At 43.0% G+C, this 23,375-nt stretch overlaps 1 protein-coding gene across 2 annotated transcripts in view; it reads right to left on the reverse strand.

Moving 5' to 3' along the window:
• Window positions 1-23,375, reverse strand: part of SNCA (synuclein alpha) — a 215,365-nt gene that overhangs the window by 11,372 nt on the left and 180,618 nt on the right. For both annotated transcript variants that reach the window (XM_077277198.1, XM_077277187.1), the window contains exon 5: window positions 18,120-18,203. In XM_077277198.1, the coding sequence (XP_077133313.1) occupies window positions 18,120-18,203 (84 nt within the window). The remainder of the gene's footprint in view (window positions 1-18,119; window positions 18,204-23,375) is intronic.

Raw genomic sequence — 23,375 nt, forward strand, 5'->3', positions numbered from 1 at the left:
GAATGAATAGTCCTATTGCAGATATTAAACTGTTTGAAATCCGCTAAGAAAAAATAAGCAACATGTAGGAAATTAAAGAACTGTCATTCACTTTGCTGGGATAGTAAAGTGTTGCCTTTTTTAAAGCAAAAACATAAAGAAAAACATGGCAAAAATGCAATGTGTGAAAATACTCAAACTGCTTTTTTTGCTGAAAGCAATCAGAGTTCAGATTTAATTAATTCAGTTCTTCTTGAAAAACTAATGTTGCATTATTGGATGCCAAAAACAATTTTATTAGATAGTTTTGATAAATGAAGCCAAACACTCCCTGGTTGTTCATTTTTATTGTAATAGTAAAAACAAAGATATAATAAGATCTGTATGTCTACAATTAAAAATGCATTGTAGAATAGGCAACTAACCCTTTAATGACCAAGCCAAATTTTCCAATTCTGACCAGTGTCACTTTATGTGGTTATAACACTGGATCCCATTGATTCTGAGACTATTTTTTGTGACATACCAAATTTTTCGCTTCATAAGACGCACCTGATTATAAGACGCACCTAGATTTTAGAGGAGGAAAATAAGAAAAAAAAATATTTTGAGCCAAATAGTGTGCAAAAAACTTGCAGATGATGCACTGTTATGGGGGATCTGTGGTGACACACTGTTATGGGGGATCTGCAGGGTACACACTTATGGGAGGATCTGCGAATGTCACACTGTTATGGGGATCTGCGGATGAAACACTGTTATGGGGATTTGCAAGGTACACAATTATTGGGAGGATCTGTGGATGATGCAGTTATGGGGGATCTGTTACACCCAATATGGCTACAACCCACATCCTCTCTCAGAATACACATATTGGTATAGTATATTCTGAAGGATGATGGGGGTTGTGCTTCCCTTCAATATGTGCACACCTCTCCCAAGGATCTCGGACTAGTGTAAATAATGCAGGGACAGATATTTGATTGGTGGAGGCTGCTCAGCAACAGTTCCCTCTACCAATCAATATCTATCCCTGCAGAGGAGGAGTAGAATTATGCTTCTTTCTCTCCTCTGCTTTAGGGCTCCGTGTGCAGCGTAGCCCAAAATTCACACCTGCTGCCAGCTAGTATTTGTTGACAACTACTGCAGCACATGTGCAGATCGAGAGCTCAGTGACCGAGAGCTCCATTTGCGCATGCGCTGGTTTGGCTGACATTTTCTTGAAGTTCTGTGTGGTATGCAAAGGCACTTATTCCGGAAGCCGGAGACTCCGGGTACCAGAAGTGCAATGGCGCCACCCTGCACTGTGCCTCCCAAACACCGGAGAAAACCATGCTGCTACCCCCAGCTCCTGGCCCGCTGCATTGCCCCTCCGGTGACCCTCCGGTAAGACGCACGCCCATTTCCCCCCCAATTTGGGAGAAATAAAAGTGCATCTTACAAAGCAGAAAATACGATATTGTACTTCATGATAGTTGTATTATTTATTCAATATGACCTGCGTTTATTTATGAAAAAAAACAGAAATCTGGTAATTTTCAAACTTTATATTTTTGTGCCCTTATATTAGAGCGTTATCTCACATAAAATAGTTCATAAATAACATGTCTACTTTACATAGGCACAATTCTGGAAGCATTTTTTTTGTTAGGAAGTTAGAATTTACAAAACCATTTTTTACAGACCACATTACATTTGAAGAGACTTTGAGGGGTCTATTTGAAACAAAATACCCAAAAGTGACACCAATTTAAAAACTGCACCGCTCAAGTTGTTCAAAACCAAATTCAAGAAGCTTTTTAACCCTTCAGTTGCTTCACTAGAATTGAAGTAATGTGGAAGGGAAAAATGAACATTCAACTTTTTTCACAAAAAATTTACTTTAGACCAAAACTTTTTTTTATTTTAACAAGGATAAGAAGAGAAAATGAACAATACAATGTGTTTTTCAATTCCTACTGAGTACGCAGATTCCCCATTTGTGGAGGAAACCTGCTCTTTTGGTGTATGGCAGGGCTTGGAAAGGAAGGAGCATCGTTTGACTTTTTGAACATAAAATTGGCTGAAATAAAGAATATACGCCATGTCACGTTTGGAAAGCTCCTGATGTGCCTAATCAATGGAAACTCCCCAAAAGTGACCTCATCTTGGAAACCACACCCCTCAAGGATTTTATTCACGGGTATAATGAGCATTTTGAACCCACAGGTACGACATAGAATTTGATAACATTAGGTCATCATATTGAATACATCATCGTTAGTGTTGAGCTCGGGTATGCACCAAATATCAATGGTGACCTGCATGTTTTGCAGGTGTTAGACACTAAAAAACATGCGGGGAACTGCGATACTCCATGCGTATATACCCAAGCACCCAGCGTAAACTCAAATAGCGAGCACTTGCGCTCAATACTAGGAATAATATCGTCATATTTTTTTTTACTTTTGAAAAACCTCACATCTAACTCCAAACCTAATACAACCCTAACCCCAACCCTAATCCTAACACAACCATACCCCAATCCTAATCCCTATTTTAATACTAGCCCCAACTCCAACCCTAACCCCTATCCTAACGGCAAAGAATGGAAATTTTTTTATAATTTTTAACTAAGGTTGTGACAAAAGGGGATTTGACTATTTGACTATTTTTTTCTTTTGATCATTGTTATAGGGTCTATCACAGTGATCAAAAGGAACCAATAGGAAAAATTCCCTATTGTTGCTAAGTACCGGCCAGCAGATCTTGGTAGGAGCACCGAGCAAGTGCCCGCCATTTTTTCCAGGAAGATGACACGGAGTGCCAGGGGACAGAGAAAATGAAAAATGAAAGAATACATTATTTTTATATTATTTTTTACTTTTGTTATGTTAGCAAAAATGGCAATAAATTGTAGAGTTGTGAGCAAAATGGAGGTTTAATGGTTCCTATGCGATTATAAAATATTTGTAATTTTGTTTAATTGATGTTTGAATATTCTTCCTGCATCCTTAGGATTAGTTTCTTTTGATTTTGTTACATTTTATTGTCAAAATAATTCGAGAGCCAACGTGTTACTTTTATTATCATTGTGAAACAGTCACTAAGCAGAACATGAGATGTTATAACCCCCCAAATATATTTGTTAGCGTGTTTTTTTCAATTATAATGTTTTTTTTGCTATTTAATATATTTAAACAAATCCCATTTGCATTATGTGCAGACTTTTATTTATTACAGCTGTATGCACATATCTCTCTATCTGGTAATTAAATCCTTTTATCTGATGTCCTTTTCACAACAGAACAAACTCGAGATGAATATCTGACATTTCCAAGGCCTCAAAGTGCTATTTTATGTGCAGAAATCAGTATAACTATTTTTATGTGTTTCTATAGTATTTGCACAGTTTATCCTGTTACAAATGGGTTTTGTTTCACATTATTATCAAGAGAAAATGATCAATAAAAAAGTCACTACAATCCAAGGGTCATACAATGGACAAGAGGGCACTCATTACAGGTGGAAAAAAAGGTGATTCCGGCAGCTAAATAGGAACGATTCTTTATGGTTAGAGCAGTCAGACTATTGAATTCCTTACCACAAGAGGTAGTAATGGCAGACAATATAACAGCTTGTAAAAGAGGGTCAGATGATTTCCTCAGTACACATAGCTTTGTGGGTTATAGATAATTTAATTAAAAAATGTCTAATTGGTGGAGAAAGGTTTACCTTGATGGACCTAGATCTTTTTTCATCCTACATAACCATATAACTCCTGCCCCTTCAGTGCTCCTGCTTGGTGATCTCTACAGGACTTGGGGTAATGATATTATTTCTATTCAATTAACTGATTGGAGGTAGGGTAAAGGTACCTTCACACTGACCAACTTTCCAACGATAACGATAGCGATCCGTGACGTTGCAGCGTCCTGTATAGCGATATCGTTGAGTTTGACACGCAGCAGCGATCTGGATCCTGCTGTGATATCGTTGGTCGGAGCTAGAAGGCCAGAACTTTATTTGGTCGTCAGATCGGCGTGTATCGTTGTGTTTGACAGCAAAAGCAACGATGCCAGCAATGTTTTACAATGGTAACCAGGGTAAATATCGGGTTACTAAGCGCAGGGCCGCGCTTGGTAACCCGATATTTACCCTGGTTACCATTGTAAAAGTAAAAAAAAAAACACTACATACTCACCTTCTGCTGTCTGTCACGTCCCCCGGCGTCCGCGCTGCTGCTCAGAGCTTCCTGCACTGAATGTGTCAGTGCCGGCCGTAAAGCAAAGCACAGCGGTGACATCACCGCTGTGCTTTAGGGCCGGCGCTTACACAGTGCAGGGAAGCGGACGCCGGGGGACGCGACAGGCACCGAAATGTAAGTATGTACTGTTTGTTTTATTTTGCATTTACACTGGTAACCAGGGTAAACATCGGGTTACTAAGCGCGGCCCTGCGCTTAGTAACCCGATGTTTACCCTGGTTACCCGGGGACTTCGGCATCGTTGGTCGCTGGAGAGCTGTCTGTGTGATAGCTCTCCAGCGACCACACAACGATGAAACAGCGACGCTGCAGCGATCGGCATCGTTGTCTATATCGCTGCAGCGTCGCTTAATGTGACGGTACCTTTAGTCATGGTCATCAGTCATCTAACACTGCAGCCAGTCAGTGGTTCCAGTGGTTAGGTAACTGAATTGATGGGATGTCATCAGTCTTGATTAGAGACTGTAGGTGGTGCTGAATTGCCAGGGGATTAGAGTGGTAAGAAGCACATTATTATTATCATTATTATTATTTATTTATATAGCACCATTAATTCCATGGTGCAATGCATGAGAAAAGGGGTTACGTACAGGGTTATAGATATCATTTACAGTAAACAAATTTACAATGACAAACCAGTACAGAGGGGAGAGGACCCTGTCCTTGCAGACCTACATTCTACAGAATAATGGGGAAGAAACAGAAAGTTGGGGGTGCGGCAGCTCTGGTGGTGGTGAGGCGGCAGTTCTGGTGATGTTGATGCGGCAGCTCTGGCGGTAGTGATGTGGCAGCTCTGATGGTGGTAACGTGGCAGCTCTGGTGGTGGTGATGCGGCAGCTCTGGTGGTGGTAACGCGGCAGCTCTGGCGGTGGTGATGCGGCAGCTCTGACAGTGGTGATACGGCAGCTCGGGTAGTTGGTAAGGCTGCAGCTCAGGTCATTGGTGAGGCGGCAGTTTGGGTGGTGGTGAGGTGGCAGAATGGTTATTGCAGGCTGTAGGCTTTCCTGAAGAGATGGGTTTTCAGGTTCTGTCTCAAGCATCTGAGGGTGGTGGATAGTCGGACGTATTGAGGCGTGGAATTCCAGAGGATGGGGGATATTCGGGAGAAATCTTGGAGGCGGTTGTGTGAGGAACAAATAAGTGTGGAGGGGAGTAGAAGGTCTTGGGAAGATCGAAGATTATGTGAGGGAAGATAGTGGGAGATTAGTTCAGAGATATAGGGAGGGGACAGGCTGTGGATGGCTTTGTAGATCAGTGTTAGTAGTTTGAACTGGATTCGTTGGGGAAATGGGAGCCAGTGGAGGGATTTACAGAGGGGAGAAGCAGGGGAGTAGCAAGGAGAGAGGTGGATCAGCCGGGCAGCAGAGTTGAGGACAGACTATTGCAGTAATCGAGGCGGGAGATGATGAGGGCATGTACAAGAGTTTTAGTAGATTGTGGGGTGAGGAAGGGACAGATTCTGGCAATATTTTTGAGTTGGAGGCGACAGGAGGTGGCAAGAGTTTGGACGTGCAGTTTGAAGGAAAGGGCAGAGTCGAGAGTTAATTCGAAGCAGCGGATTTCAGGCGCGGGAGAGAGCGTGATGCCATTTAACATAATAGATAGATGAGGTAGGGGGGATACGTGAGATGGGGAAAGATTATGAGTTTGGTTTTGTCTACATTGAGTTTTAGGAAGCGAGAGTTGAAGAAGGAGGATATGGCTGATAGACACTCCGGGATTCTGGACAGCAGAGAGGTGACATCTGGGCCAAAGAGGTAGATCTGTGTGTCGTCCGCGTACAGGTGGTACTGGAAGCCATTGGACTTTATGAGTTGTCCTAGGCCAAGGGTATAGATGGAAAAAAGTAGGGGCCCTAGGACAGAGCCTTGGGGGACTCCAACAGAGAGAGGGCGGGATGAGGAGGTAGTGTGGGAGTGGGAAATGCTAAATGTGTGGTCGGAAAGATATGAGGCAATCCAGGACAGGGCAAGGCCTTTGATGCCAAGGGAAGAAAGAATCTGTAGCAGTATGCAGTGGTCGACTGTGTCGAAAGCAGAGGACAGGTCGAGAGGGAGGAGGATAGAAAACTGTCTGTTAGCTTTGGCTGTGAGCAAGTCATTAGTAATTTTGGTCAGAGCAGTTTCGGTGGAGTGGTGGGGGCGGAAGCCAGATTGGAGGTTGTCAAGGAGAGAGTTAGATGAGTGGTGGGAGGATAGTTGAGCATGGACATGCTGCTCAAGGAGTTTGGAAGCAAACAGGAGGAGTGATATGGGGCGATAGCTGGGCATAGTAGTCAAGGTTAGCTTTTTTGAGGATGGGTGTGATGGTGGCATGTTTGAAGGCAGAGGGGATGGTACCAGAAGATAGTGATAGGTTGAAGAGATGGGTTAGGGCTGGAATGAGCATGTTAGTGAGGTTATTTAACAATTTGAACGCAAAATTGTCTGGAATTGAAAGTGGATGCCATGTCCCTTTTGGAGAGCGCCTGGTGTGGCTAATCAGTGGAAACTCACACAAGTAACCTCCTTTTAGAAACTAGATCCCTCAAGGTACTTATCTAGATGTGTGGTGAACACCTTGAACCCCCAGGTGCTTCACAGAAATTTGTAACGTTGTGCCGTGAAAACAAAAAAATCTAATTTTTTACACAAAAATGTTCTTTTAGCCCCATTTGTTTTATTTTCACAAGAGTAACAGAAGAAAATGGACCCCAAAAATTGTTGTGCAATTTCTTCGGAGCACGCTGATACCCCATATGTGGGGAAAAGTGCTATTTTGGCGCATGGCAGAGCTTGGAAGGGAAGGAGCAGCGTTTGACTTTTTGAATGCAAAATTGTCTGGAATCATTTGTGGATGCCATGTCGCACTTGGAGAGCTCTTGATGTGCCTAAACAGTTAAAACTCACTGCAAGTGGTGACATTTTGGAAACTAGACCACTCAAGGAATGTATCTAGATGTGTAGTGAACATTTTGAACCCCCAGGTTCTTCACAGAACTTTATAACGTTAAGCTGTGAAAATAAAAAAATCTAAATTTTCCCACAAAAAAGTTATTTTAGCCCCATTTTTTTATTTTCACAAGGGGAACAGGGGAAATTTTGTTGGGCAATTTCTCTTGAGTGCGTCGATACCCCATATGTGGGTGAAAATGACTGTTTGGGTGTACCGCAGGGCTCGGAAGAGAAGAAGCGCCTTCTGACTTTTTGAATGCAAAAGTTGCTGGAATCAAGTCCCATTTGGAGAACCCTAATGTGTCTAAACAGTTTGTGACAATGTCAAAGTCCTGGAGTGGAGATATGTTACCCTGAGGCTATGAGCTTCAGTGATTTGAAATCTAGAAATTTGCTCCAGCACACTCTGTATGGAGAGGGGTTCATCAGCCATTTTCTGGGTTTTTGTGAACAACTATACAGCGGGTGGAAGGTTGTTCACCATATCTGCACCTCAGGGTGAGGTGGGTGTGGGATATAAATAGCCAGCCTTGTGAGTCTCTAGGTGTAGACCTGGAGATAGGAACTCCAAGGCTGTTTGTTCTCATAAGGAAGGCTGAACCAATGCATGTGATTTTTTCCTGAGTGGATAGATCTCTGCAATAACAAGGACTGTGCCTTGCATTGTTTTGCTTTTTCCTTAGACCAGAGAGGCCTTGTTTGTTTTTGCCACCTCTCCACCAGTTTATCCAGTACCCTTAAAATAATAGTGAGAGGTTTAAAGAGACGGCGTTCCCGAGTCTTCCTTCATATGCAGTCGAGTGAGTCGATCTACCTCAGTTGGTGTTTCAAATGCACGCAAAATTCCAGGAACATGTATAGCGGCTGTGAACAAACTGCGTGTCCTGCATGAAGGTGGCCATAAGCCAGGAAATGACAACAGACAGCATGGAGAAGCTGATCAAACACTTGGTCCAGGTCCAACAGCAGCAGCAGGTGCAACAGCAGCAGCAGCAACTGGCGCAACAGGAAACAAATAAATTGTTAGTGCAGCAGCTCCATAAGCAGCAGCATAGCAACAGGAGGTGCTTGCATGGCAGATGAAACTCTTCGCAGAGGCCATTCGTGGGAGACTGTCAGGCCCTCCCCTAACTCCTGGTGATGACATGCTCTGAAAGCGGTAAGAGGAGCCATGGAAAAGATGACCCCAGGGGATGATGTGGGGGCATTTTTGACTGTTTTTGAATGGGTAGCAGAGTGGTAGAAAGTGCCCCCAGAGGAGTGGGTGGAAGTGCTGGCCCCCTATCTTATTGGTAAGCCTCAAAAGGCTTGTTATAACCTGCAATTACAGGGTGCACAGGAGTATGCATTATCAAAAATGGAAATTTTGGCACATGCGGGAGTGACTATGTCATTCAGAGCACAAAGGATTCACCACTGGGCGTATTATGGTGAAAAATGTTCCAAATGTTCGTTGCACTGCATCTTGTACAGAAATGGTTCCAGCCAGAGTCCTCCGCTCCAGCTCGGATTGACGAGCGAGTTGTTATGGACAGATTTGTCCACTCCTTTCCTAAGCAGGTGCAGACCTGGGATGTGTAGGAAGACGTCCAGAAAGTAGACAACTAGATTGGCTTTGTGGAAAGGTACCAGGTGGTCGACAGGTCCCTAATAGTCAGAGTGGTGTTGTCTCACCGTACTGGGGTACTCAGAAGAATCCTGAATATCAGAAAAGGGGTGGTGGAGCCACAACAGGGAGAGTCTGAGATCCAAAGGGGTTACTCTGGGGTTGCCAAAGGCCGCTGGTGAAGACTTGCTCTGCTGGAGATGTAATAGTCCTGGACACATAGCTGCTTGTTGTCCTATGTCTTCTGAGCATATGGACAGCAGCTTAGGGAGATGCTGTTCATACTATGCCTATCCCGCCTGCAGTGTAGTCTATCAGGCTGGGGAGGGGCCGCAGTCAGTACCTGTAACAATAAATGAGGCACTGGTGTCAGGACTCTTGAACTTGGAGAGTTTATTGACTCTGGTAAGGGCCATACTCCACCAGTTGATTCACAGAAAAAATGGGGGTGTCCGTTGTGTTTATGGGGACACCAAGGACTATAAACATTAACTATGGGGCTGAGTCCCATGAGGTCAGAGTGGTTAAGGATCTGTTACACCTGGTTATAATAGGACGGGACATTAGCTGGTTCTGGGACTTATGGTGAAAGGCGGGGGTACCAAGTGACTCAGACAGGAGCTGGCTCAACCATGACGAATCCCCATTCACAGTCATAGGTGGATGAGCTCCCTTTTATGTCCTTGCTGGTCATGAGGATGAGACGATGAACAATGAGGCCAAGATTCCTTAGTTGGGTGTTTCAGGGGGAAATTTGGGGACTGATCAAATGCAGGATCTTACATTAAAAAGTCCATTTGACAATGTGGCTGTGATAAATGTGGTTGCTCAAGAGGCAGGTGCTGGCACCAAGTTTCCATATTTAAGTTTAAATGAGGAGCTGCTTTATCAGGTCAATAAGCCGAGAGGTGAAGTGATATAGCAGTTGCTGGTAACGGGTCCCTATAGGCATAGGGTATTAGATCTGACCCATTCTTATGACTTGGATGGGCATCTGGGAGTAGATAACACTCAAGAGTGGGTCCTTCAGAGGTTCTACAGGCGTGGGTGTCACCGAGACGTTGTTTTTTTCTGCTATTCCTGCCCTACCTATCAGCCAGCTGAACCTGTATCCCACTTCCACAGTCCCCTAGTGCCATTGCCCGTTATAGAGGTCCCATTTGACCTTGTTGTAGTTAAGTCCCTCAGGCACCAATACATTTTAGTGGCGATGGACTATGCCAAATGGTATCCAGAGGTGGTACCACTGAGAAACTCCTCTGCCAGAATTATAGGCCATGAGCTAGTCCATATTTTCTCCTGAACGGGCATGCCAAAGGAGAATCTGACAGAAGAAAGAACTCCTTTTGTGTCCAAAGGCTCTCTAGATTCCACAACGTAAGACATCAGTGTACCATCCACAGACGGACAGCCTGGTGGAGAGGTTTACAAGAACGTGGGTGAATCAAAATCAAAAGCCATATGAAATCCACAAAGACTGCAGCGTAGTTATTGAGAAGGAGATGAGGAGAATGTTGAATACTGGGAGTCATCAAGGAGTCAAAGTGTGGCTGATCCAGCCCCATTATTCTTGTCACAGGTGTGTTAGGGATGACTGACAGTCATCCTGGATCCGGCAGTAAAAAGTCATTGCAATTAGCTCAAGCACCTTCTTGATTTTTGAATCTCTGTTGTGGAGTGACATCCCTCTCCCTTTAGGACCCAATGGTTACATCCACCATTTGCTGCTGATTAGACACCTTTACTGAAGGTTTATAGTCATTCCATGTTTGCAGTATGTTGCTAGTCTTAGCTCTTACATGTATCTGTTTAGCTGGAAGTTCTTACAGTAAGTTAGTGCCTTCTCAGAAGACTCTTGGAGGATTGCTGGCATGACATCTTGGTGGTCTTTTGAAGCTGTGTTCCCCTCGTTTGTCTACCCTCTCTGTATTTAGTTGTATTGGGGACTGACTGGTGCCTACCCTATCCTCTCCCTAACCAGGGCTTATCCCTAGGGTCAGGAAGGGATTATGTTCCTGTTTAGCGATAAGTGCAGAACCTATATAGGGATGTTTAGGGAAGACAGGGTGATTTTAGATTTGCCTAAGGGTCTCCACTCCCTACGTCCCTAGTGTGTGGGTTCCCTCCTCCCTTTCCCCGCTGTTGTGCCCTTACTCCTTCCTCACCCAGTGTGACAGTCCTTGTACCACAGCCGGATGTAGAGTGGCATTTCTGTTAGAACTACAGAAGGCTAAATAAGGTGTCCAAATTCGACTCCTATCCAATGCCCGGGTCAATGAACTCATTGAGAGGCTAGAGTCAGCCAGATACATCACCACCCTGGGCCTAACAAAAGGATATTGGCAAATTTTCCTGTCCCCAAGTGCCAAGAAAAAGATGACCTTCTCTACACCTAATAGGTGCTTTCAGTATACCAGGATGCCGATAGGTCTATAGGGAACCCCAGAAACCTTCCAGAGGGCCATGGACTGGATCCTAGCCTCTCACAAAAAATACACTGCAGCTTACCTGGATGACATTGTGATCTTCAGCCTGGACTGGGGATGTCACATGCAGAGGTTCTAGGCAATACTGGATACGCTGAGGAAGGCAGGGTTTACCATAAACCCAAAGGACTGTGCCATGGGGAAAGAAGACAGAAAATACTTGGGCTATATCATTGGAAGGGGTGAAATAAATCAGCAAGTGAATAAGCTGGAGGCAATCCAAAATTAGCTGCAACTAGTCTCCAAGAAGCAGGTTCAGGCGTTTCTGGGAGATGTGGGGTACTATCGGCCATGTATCCAGAATTTCACCATGACATCTGCACCCCTGACTGACCTTCTTAAAAGCATGAAGATGTCAATGGCCAAGTGGTCATCTGAAACTGAGATGCTGTTCCAAGAGTTGAAGCTTGTCCTGTGTAAGCAGCAGGTCCTGATCGCACCTGATTTCAGTAATGAATTTGCAGCCCAGACAGATGCCTCTGAGGTTGGGTTGGGAGTGTTGTCTCAAGAAGTAAACAGGGAGGAACATCCCATCCTGTATTTAAGCAGAAAACTCTGTACCTGGGAGAAAACCTACGTCATTGTGGAAAAAGAATGCTTGGCCAACAAATGGGCTATCGACAGTCTTAGGTACTACCTGTTAGTTACAGTATCCTTAATAAACCAGTAAGAGGTTTAAAGAGACAGTGTTCTTGAGTCTTCCTCTTTATGCAGCCAAGTGAGCTGATCTAACACAGGTGGAAACCCCCCACACGTGACTCCATTTTGAAAACTGGACCCCTCAAGGACATTATCTAGTTGTCTGGCGAGCACGTTGAACCCTTAGGTGCTTCACAAAATTTTACGAGGTTGATCTGTGAAAATAAAATTAAAAAATGTCCCCACAAAATTGTTTTAGTTAAAAAATTCTTAATTTTTACAAGGATAGTAGGAGAAAATGGACCCCAAAATTTGTTGTGCAATTTCTCTTGAGTATGCGGATACCCCATATGCAGTAGAAAACTTTTGAGGCACAGTGCAAAGCTCAGAAGGGAAGAAGCGCCATATTGAGTTCAGATTTTGCTGGAATGGTTTGAGGGTGCTATGTCACATTGGCAGAGGCAAAGCCCCTGGGGTGCCAGAACAGCAGAAACCCCTCCACATATGACCTCATTTTACAAACTACACTCTCTAATGAATTTATTTAGGGTTGCAGTGATCATATTGCCAACACATGTGTCTCACAGAATTTTATACTATTGGGCAGTGAAAAAGAATAATTAAATTTTTACCCCTAAAATGTTGTTTTAACCCAAAATGTTTAATTTTTGTAAGGGCTAATAGGAAAAAATGGACCAGTTTGTTGTAAAAATTTCTCCTGAGTGCACCAAAACCCTATATGTAAACATGATATACTTTTCAGTCACAGTGCAAAGCTCAAAAGAGAAGGAGGGCTACATTGTACTGCAGATTTTACTGTTATGGTTTGCGAGTGTCATGACCCACTGAGAGAGGCCGTAACATGCCAGAACAGTAGAACTTCTCATAAGTGACCCAATTTTACAAGCTAATCCTCTTGATTAATTAATCTAGGGTTGCAGTGATCATTTTGAAACCACAGGTATGTCACAGAATTTTATGCAATTGGGCAGCAAAGAAAAAATAATTACATTTTAGTACAAAAAATGTAGAAATACCCCATTTGTGGCTGTACAGTACTGCTTAGTCATACGCCGAGACTTGGGAGGGACGGAGTGCTTTTTGCCTTCTGGAGCCCAGATTTTTCTAAAACAGCTTGTGGACTCTATAAACGCAGCCCCTAAGTGCTGGAAAAGCAAAATCCCCCTCAGGAAAACATTTTGGAATTTATACCTATTTGGTAATTTATTTACACATGTAGTGATGATTTTGACTCCATGGATGTTTTCCAGAAACAAGAATCAGTGAATGCTACTGAATAAAGTGAAAACTGACATTGTAGTGCCACTGACAGGTGACAGACCTGAGTGGGGACTTGTAATTTTTGTATATTGAGTTGAAGCTTTTATTGGGAACATTTTACATCACATTTGCCCAGTGCTTACTTTGGGGTTTCCATCTAAATTTCCAAGTTACATGATTCAGATTAAACCCCCGAGGCAGTAGAGTTACTTTTGACTCTGTCTGGCTTCTATTAATTGGTTTCCTTCTTTTCAGAAGTGCACAAAACTGTGTCGAACCGTGCTTTTATGCATGCCAGAAAAGACAGACAGTGCTGGATTACAGGCCTGGCAGCGTCTACAGTGACTCCATCTGTCTCATTATAGAGATTCTTCTGTCTGGTGATCCATCATTGCAATGCACAAGCATTGCAATGGCTTATAACTGTCAGTGCTGCACTGACACAAGCCCCTGAGACCATGCTCTGTGAATGGTCTGAGGGGTTTGCCATAGCCTAGTGACCCTGATGTCACCATGGCAATGATGGGGCTCCTGTGATGACATCACAGAGGTGCCGATCAGAGTGCAGATCTGGCTCCCTTTCTCTGCATGCCTGCGAAATGCATTTAGGAGGTTAAAGTGCTGAGAGCGGTGCGGGCACCACTATTGCCCTGAGTGATGGTATCAGCTGTCAGAATCTGCTGATCCCTGGCGGCGATCACGAGCACACCTCCTGCGTGTTCAAAATCGCTTGGACATACTCAGTACATCTAAGTTCGGTAAGTACCAGCTGACCAATACGTTCTGAGTATGTCCAAGGTCGTGAAGGGGTTAAAAATGATTGCTAATGCTTACACTTTTTATTTACATTTTTCTGATATTCTGGAATGCAGATAAAACTCACTAAATTCATCTCTTAAACACGTAAAGAACGCAGATGTTTTCGACGTTTAGGATGCAGGTGTTTATTTATCATTGCATCACTGTATTATGAATGCCATTTTGTACGTTTTTTTCACTCCGCCCTCAAAAAACAAACAGATATAACACTATTATGTTGATCAATTTGATTATGACAAGACCAAATTTATACTTTTTTATGCTTTATTACTTAAAAACCCCACAAAAAATTTTTTTTTGCATTGCCATAGCATGAGATTGAGGTCATCAATGGGGTAACAGAGGAAGCTTTTTGTCTTGGATTAGAAAATTAGGCGAGGGTGCCTAATGTTGCAGCATCAATAGTAACAAGATATAATGTTAAAAATAATTTAAAAAATAAAAAATCATAATATTCTCACCTACCGGCGTTCCCGCGCAGCGTTACTGATGATCCCTTGCAGCTAGCGTTACTTCCTAGTAATACATGGCGAAATCTTGTGAGAAGTCGCGGTCTTTTCAGTCAAGCAAAATGGCTAGTGAATAAAATCCAAAAATCCTCATAGTTTATTAGTATGTTCAAACTTGGGTAAAGATTTATTAGCGAATAGGGGAATGTACGCAGAAAGGACCATCAGACATTTTAGTCATATCATGAATAAATCTCAAAGTCTTTCAGTTTGTCTGTGCTTGATGTACAGCCAAATCAGGAGTTCTGAAGAAAAGTAACATCAAACATCCCATATGTCACACCATTTAGTCTTCCTTACTCGATGCTTACTGTGCTGTGCATATATCACCATGGTAACATCTAGAGATACAGTATGTATAGTAACATTCATCCTGATAAATTTATTACAGATCGCTGATTATTCTCAAAGCAAGAATATGAATATGCTGTATAAAACAAACACTTCTTTTAATAATTTGGGATGCTGCACATGATGAAACAGTGAGTGAATACTAGTGATGAGTAGGGTTGAGCGAAACGGGTCGGCAATTTTCAGAAGTCGCCGACTTTTGGCAAAGTCGGGTTTCATGAAACCCGACCCGACCCCTGTGTGGGGTCGGCCATGAAGTCGGCGATCTTCTGAATCTGGAATTGGAATTCCGATACCGATTCCCGATATGTTTAAGATATCAGGAATTGGTATCGGAATTCAGATTTAAGTGTAAAATAAAGAATTAAAATAAAAAATATTGCTATACTTACCGTCTGATGGGCCCTGGTACTAACCGGGAACCTTCCTTCCTTAGAATCAGCCTTCAAGGACCTTGCGGTGACGTCACGGTGACGTCGCGGCTTGTGATTGGTCGCGCGGCCGCCCATGTGACCGCTCGCGCGACCAATCACAAGCCGCGACGTCACCGTGACGTCAACGAAGGCCCTGGAAGGGCTGATTCTTAGGAAGGAAGGCTGCCGGAATGAAGCAGGGCGTGTCCGAGGGTGAGTATATACCTAATAGGAATATACTCACCCTCGGCTTCGTTCCGGCAGCCTTCCTTCCTAAGAATCAGCCCTTCCAGGACCTTCGGTGACGTCACCGAAGGTCCTGGAAGGGCTGATTCTTAGGAAGGAAGGCTGCCGGAACGAAGCTGAGGGTGAGTATATTCCTATTAGGTATATACTCACCCTCGGACACGCCCTGCTTCTTTCCGGCAGCCTTCCTTCCTAATAATCAGCCCTTCCAGGGCCTTCGGTGACGTCACGGTGACGTCGCGGCTTGTGATTGGTCGCGCGGCCGCCCATGTGACCGCTCGCGCGACCAATCACAAGCCGCGACGTCACCGTGACGTCACCGAAGGCCCTGGAAGGGCTGATTCTTAGGAAGGAAGGCTGCCGGAAAGAAGCAGGGCGTGTCCGAGGGTGAGTATATACCTAATAGGAATATACTCACCCTCGGCTTCGTTCCGGCAGCCTTCCTTCCTAAGAATCAGCCCTTCCAGGACCTTCGGTGACGTCACCGAAGGTCCTGGAAGGGCTGATTCTTAGGAAGGAAGGCTGCCGGAACGAAGCTGAGGGTGAGTATATTCCTATTAGGTATATACTCACCCTCGGACACGCCCTGCTTCTTTCCGGCAGCCTTCCTTCCTAATAATCAGCCCTTCCAGGGCCTTCGGTGACGTCACGGTGACGTCGCGGCTTGTGATTGGTCGCGCGAGCGGTCACATGGGCGGCCGCGCGACCAATCACAAGCCGCGACGTCACCGTGACGTCACCGCAAGGTCCTGGAAGGCTGATTCTAAGGAAGGAAGGTTCCCGGTTAGTACCAGGGCCCGTCAGACGGTAAGTATAGCGATATTTTTTATTTTAATTCTTTATTTTACACTTAAATATGGATCCCAGGGCCTGAAGGAGAGTTTCCGCTCCTTCAGACCCTGGGAACCATTGGAAACCCAATGCACTGCATTGGGTTTCGAGTTTCGGCCGACCCCGACCCCGACTTTTTTATAGGATCGGCCGATTTCACTTGACCCGACTTTTGAAAAAGTCGGGTTTCGTGAAACCCGACCCGATCCTATAAAAGTAAAGGTCGCTCAACCCTAGTGATGAGCGAATATACTCGGTACTCGAGATTTCCCGAGCACGCTAGGGTGTCCTCCGAGGATTTGTAAGTACTCGGAGATTTAGTTTTCATCACCACAAATACTTACAAATACTCGGAGGACACATGAGCGTGCTCGGGAAATCTCGAGTACCGAGTATATTCGCTCATCACTACTCATCACTAATGCTAGGTTCCCACACATACAGTGCTCTCTGCTGAGCACTACGTCGGGATTTTTGTAAGAACCCTCAAAAAATAGGATTAAGATGAAGCTGACGGAGTCACTGGGGACACTGTCTGGCTCCATCCTTTTAGTATTCGTGTTCTTCAGAAATACACAAACACATGGTGGATCACATTTTTGTCCATGTCTGATAAAGCCGAACACTTCTAGGATAAAGGCTGGACAAAAGTGTCAAAAGTGACTCCGTCGGTTTCATTGAAGCGAACGGCTTCTTCAGGGTTTTCAGTTAAAACCATGATTTTCAGGCAATCTGATAACAATAATAAAGCATACATTCCTATATTTTTCAGGTAAGCAGTATCCAAAGTAGTTGAAATGGATTCAGACAAAATGGATTAAGAACATGCCATATAGTTACAGTATATCTTATTAACGTGTCATAACAATAGACAATAAGTAGATAACAGTAGTGAGCGAATTTGCGCGAACAAGGCATTATCCGATCATGCTTGTGTGCCAACGAAGTGTCTTCGGTGTGCTTGAAAAACAGAGTCCCCATGGCTGCATGTCTTGCAGATGTTTGACAGCTGCAAAACACATGCTTCAATTGCTTGTTTATTACACAATCCATGCATCTGTTGCGGCCATCGAACAGATGCAAGACTCAAACCTATTTTTCGAGCATGCCAGACACTTGGTTAGCACATGAGCATGCTGAGATAATGCCTTATCTGAGCACGTTCGCTAATCATTTGTAACCAACAGTACTGTACATGGTCAGTTGATCAGACATTGCCTAAAAACTACATACACACCACATTCATACCCCTTACGCTAACATACTCAGCCAATAATGCAATAACCAACTAAGCATTCACTAATATGGGTTTCAAACCTGGAGAAATCTGGAGACATTTATCACAGGTCTTCTTGAGTAGTTGATTTTTACATGGACAAGACCAATACCACCAAATTTGCCCAATAAGAAACATATGGGCTCTTTGGGGGTCTTTCAGTGAAGAAGGATAGTCTGGTGTAGATCAATAATGTAATCAATTGATAATTCTGTGAAATTTAGAATGTATCAGATCATCATCAACTACCTGTCCAGGAATGGTGTTTATTGGGGAGCGTACCCCTTGGAATCCCACATTTGTATTTAGATAGTAAACAACATCAGACTAGCTTGTTTGCTAGGGTTCAAACACTGAGGATATGGTAGCCATAACTTTTTTATTTTAGCTTAGTTCCTTATTTGATTCAGAAAATCCATTACAGTTAAACTACTTATATTGGGACATGTGAAGGCAACCATTCAGATTCATTCAAAGATCTAAATAAAAATATAAAGCAATTACCTGAGGGGGAATTTCATACGTTTCATCTGGGTTCATATTGTTGGTGTGCTCTAAAATCCCCTCTTGGCCAAATCCTTCTTCATTCTGAAATAGAAAATAAATTAATGATTTATAGAACAATATAAAGTTTGAAAAAAATACAGTGTGCTGGCAAGGGTATGAAACATTAAAAACTGGAGCATACAATATCGTAAAGTCTTTTACAGTGGTGAGATATAACTATGAAAGGAGTAGAAATAAAACATGGGAAATCTTTGATGCATTTTAGGTTTTTAACACAGCAGGTCAACCAGCCTAGACTAAACAAGCCAAGAGCTCACTACTAGTTATATTTTTCAGAATGGATTTACCGGTAAGTGTTAATTTCCATATTTATAATGCTGCTTAAACAAAGGCTTAAATAGGGCAACATATTTATTGATCTATTAATACAGTATATTTGTTCCACAACAAAAGCATAGATTTCCAAATCAATCTGCATAAAATATTCATCACATTTGACAAACTTATATGAAGCCAGTAATGTATCATAATGTTCTAAGCAATGGTTCTAACATTTCTATGTCATACTTTCGTAAGTCTCTAAAAATGGCAGATTATCCTTAAACATTCTGATTTTGTTTGTTTCTCATATCAAGCAGCATACAAACGAAAAAGAGAATAATGTGTGTGATTCAGCTATATTCAGGAGGAGTTTTGAGACTCCAATTTCACTTGGACTCTGGTGTTTCAAGGGACTCAGATGCTCTTTTGACACATAAGACACTAGTAAATAAACAGCACATGGTAGGTGAAAGACCATGTTACAGATTCTGTACAGGTGTCCATGAGATCCAAGTTATACCTGGTTATGAAAGTGCTGAAAAGTGCTGAAAATTCACAAAACATATTTTTTCAGCAGAAAATTAGGCATGAAGTAATTTATACAATACTTTTCCTGGTACCTATATCAACAGATAATGGAGCAGAAAGTCTCTGCCAACCAGACCTTTGTGACATTAAACAATTTGAACATAACTTTCAAAAAGTGGGTAAATGTTAGCAACAGATACCAGTAACTACTATTGGAACTAAATCAATAGAAACCCGCAAACACTTGCCTAGTTTTTGAAGTACGTTAGTCAAAGGCTTATACACCTTCATAGATTTGTTTCTACTGTTCCTATGCTTGCTAAATGTAAAGTTAAGCAACTTTCCAACTTTGCTTATTTGAGTGAGCTGCAAAAAGTATATAAATCCACCAGAGTTCCTGCTTCTGACAGCTCACACATGGTGTTTTGCCTTTATCCCAAAAAGTTGTACTTTGGTCTCAACTGACTAGAGCTCTGTCTTCCACATGACATGTAGCGGACACAGCACGTTGAAAAATTTGCTATGGTCAGATGAGACCAAACTGCAACTTTTTAGGGCAAAATGGAAAACTCTATGTGTGGCAAAAAAATAACACTGCATATCACCCTGAAATCACCATTCCCACCATCAAACATAGTGGTGGCAGCATCCTGCTGTGGGGGATGCTTTTCTTCGGCAGGGACAGAGAAGCTGGTAAAAGTTAATGGGTAGTTGGATGGAGCTAAATACAGGACACTTCTGGAGGAAAACCTGATAGTGGCTGCAAATGAGTTGAGACTAGGGTGTAGGTCAATCTTCAAGCAGGGCAACAGCCCTAAGCATACTGTCAGATCTACAGTAAAGTGGTTTAGATCAGAGCATATCCATGTGTTTGAATTGTCTAGTCACAGTCCAGACATAAATCCCATTGAGAATCGGTGGCAAGACTTGAAAATTTCTGTTCACAGGCACTCTCCAGCCAATTTCATTAAGATAGAGATGGTTTACAAAGAGGAATGGGCAAAAATGTTATCCTCTAGAAGTGCAAAACTGGTAAAAACTTACTGAAAAAGACTTGCAGCAGTAATTGCAGTGAACGGTGGTCCTACAAAGTATTGACTCAGGGGGACTGAGTACAAATGCATGTCCCAATTTTCAGATTTATATTTTTAAAATAATTAGAAAACCATGTATAATTTCCTTTGCACTTCACAAATACTTAATATTTTGAGTTGGTATATCACATAAAATCCAAAGATATTTAAGTTTGTGGTGTAAAGTGAAAAAAGGTGGAAAAGTTCATGGGGTACGAATACTTTTTCAAATCCCTGTAAGGGGGGAAGAAAGCTGATTTCTCAGATAAGAGTTTCTTATAATCACCTGTATTATTGATTTATGTAACTTTTGCTGAAGGTACAGTTCCGCTTTAAGCCTACTGAATTTTTACTCATGTCTATGAAAAGTATCTACATTCTTCTTATTTTTCTAAGTTATGCTAAATGCTTAATCCTTATTGACCAGGAATCAAATTTCATATACAAATATCATTACTCTGAGATACATCATACAGTGTGTGAGGGGGATCATATGCGAGGGTCGATATGTATCCTCAGGATGCGGACAGAGTCCTATTAAACACACTGGAGTGCCTTGTGTTCACAGCATGACATCTGTGAGTCACAAGGCAAAATAAAAGAAAGAGTGGATCGGTTCCAAGTCAGATTTTTAGGAAAACCCGTTAAGGGCCTTTATTTTTAGAGGGATTTGCAGGTTTAGTAGTGGGGTGAATCCCTCTCTCTATTCCAGGTTTTGGAAGTAGCCCTATGGCCACGATTCCATTTAAATCTGTCAGTTTTATCTTGGGTGTGTCAGTTTGGAGTTTGCAAGCTGCAGAACAGGTGTCTCTGTGCAACCTAGGACTGTGTGAAGATAACAAAGAGCCTGGGAATTCCAGGTGGTTAACTCAACCAAAAGAAACGGCGGTGCCATTGTCCACGGCAACGGGTTTTGAGTTCCGGACAGTGGAAAATTCATCCAGTTCTGTGAAATTCCCGGGTCATCTTGCATGCACTGCAATTTTGAAGTCTAGGCACAGATTTTCAGTGCTGTTCAAATCAGGAACCTTTGATGGCCATTGTAAAACCTTCTGTTTGTGCCATTTGAGGTAGTCTTTTGTGGATTTTGACATGTGTTTAGGATCATATCCATTTGTAGAAGCCATCCTCATTTCAGCTTCAGCTTTTTTATACATGGTATTATGTTTGCATCAAGAATTTGTTGAATTTTCATTGAATCCATTCTTCCCTCTTAGGCCGGGGACACACTTAACGTATAAAAAAAACGGTCCGTTTTTCACGGCCGAGAATCGCACAAATGTTTCAAAAACAGTGATCCGTGTGCAGTGCGAGGATGCGATTTCCTCGCATCAAATGATCCGTGTGACATCCGTGTGACATCCGTATGGCATCCGTATGCCGAGATTTTCTCGCAAGCTTGCAAAACCGACATCTAATGGATTTATGTGCTCAAATGTTCGGGAAAACATATATACAGTATATATCTATATATATAATTGTCTAAGGGTTTTTCCGTCTGTCTGTCTGTCTGTCTGTCTTTCTGTCTGTCTGTCTGTCTGTCTGTCCTGGAAATCCCGCGTCTCTGATTGGTCGAGGCCGCCAGGCCTCGACCAATCAGAGACGGGCACAGCATGGCGACGATGATGTCATAATGGAAATCCCGCGTCTCTGATTGGTCGAGGCCGCCAGGCCTCGACCAATCAGCGAAGGGCACAGTATCGACGTAGATGTCATAATGGTTGCCATGGCGACGATGTCATAAAGGTTGCCTCGACCAATCAGCGACGGGCACAGTCTGCCGCGAATTCTGGAATCATCATTGTCCATATACTTACGGGGACATGCATATTCTAGAATACCCGATGCGTTAGAATCGGGCCACAATCTAGTATATATATATATATATATGTCATTGAGACACATATATATATATTCTGTATTTATATTTCATTCAGCGCGATATCTGTGAAAAGCCGGTAATTCAATTGCCGGCTTTGCATTTCTCCTTCACAAACCCGACAGGATATGAGACATGGTTTACATACAGTAAACCATCTCATATCCCCATTTTTTTTGCATATTCCACACTACTAATGTTAGTAGTGTGTGTATGCAAAATTTCAGCGCTGTAGCTGCTGAAATAAAGGGTTAAATGGCGGAAAAAATTGGCGTGGGCTCCCGCGCAATTTTCTCCGCCAGAATGGTAAAGCCAGTGACTGAGGGCAGATATTAATAGCCAGGAGAGGGTCCATGGTTATTGGCCCCCCCATGGCTAAAAACATCTGCCCCCAGCCACCCCAGAAAAGGCACATCTGGAAGATGCGCCTATTCTGGCACTTGGCCACTCTCTTCCCACTCCCTGTAGCGGTGGGATATGGGGTAATGAAGGGTTAATGCCACCTTGCTATTGGAAGGTGACATTAAGCCAGATTAATAATGGAGAGGCGTCAATTATGACACCTATCCATTATTAATCCAATTGTTGGAAAGGGTTAAAAAACACACACACACATGATTTAAAAGTAGTTTAATGAAATAAACACAGCGGTTGTTGTAATAATTTATTGTTCTCTCAATCCATCAGGAACACCCTCGCTTGGAAAAATAATAAACGCACAAGATACATACCTTCTGGTGAACCGTCTCGTCCCACGAAGTAATCCATCTGAAGGGGTTAACTAATATTACAGGCACGAGCTGCGATAAACCACTCGCTCGTACCTGTAATCCCCGGGTGCTGAAAGGAAAGCAGTGATCTATACTTACATTCAGTCGCGGTGATGCGCCCCTGCTGGATGTTCTCATGAACTGCAGCCTGGGAACTTTTTCCCACGCTCCAGGTCATATGAGGACATCCACCAGGGGGCGCATCACCGCGACTGAAGGAAATGTAGGTCAATGACCTATAGTTACCTTCAGTCGCGGTGATGCGCCCCCTGGTGGATGTCCTCATATGACCTGGAGCGTGGGAAAAAGTTCCCAGGCTGCAGTTCATGAGAACATCCAGCAGGGGCGCATCACCGCGACTGAATGTAAGTATAGATCACTGCTTTCCTTTCAGCACCCGGTGATTACAGGTACGAGCGAGTGGTTTATCGCAGCTCGTGCCTGTAATATTAGTTAACCCCTTCAGATGGATTACTTCGTGGGACGAGACGGTTCACCAGAAGGTATGTATCTTGTGCGTTTATTATTTTTCCAAGCGAGGGTGTTCCTGATGGATTGAGAGAACAATAAATTATTACAACAACCGCTGTGTTTATTTCATTAAACTACTTTTAAATCATGTGTGTGTGTGTTTTTTAACCCTTTCCAACAACTGGATTAATAATGGATAGGTGTCATAATT

The sequence above is a fragment of the Ranitomeya variabilis genome, chromosome 1 (genome assembly GCF_051348905.1).
Source record: "Ranitomeya variabilis isolate aRanVar5 chromosome 1, aRanVar5.hap1, whole genome shotgun sequence".
NCBI classification, from domain to species: domain Eukaryota; kingdom Metazoa; phylum Chordata; class Amphibia; order Anura; family Dendrobatidae; genus Ranitomeya; species Ranitomeya variabilis.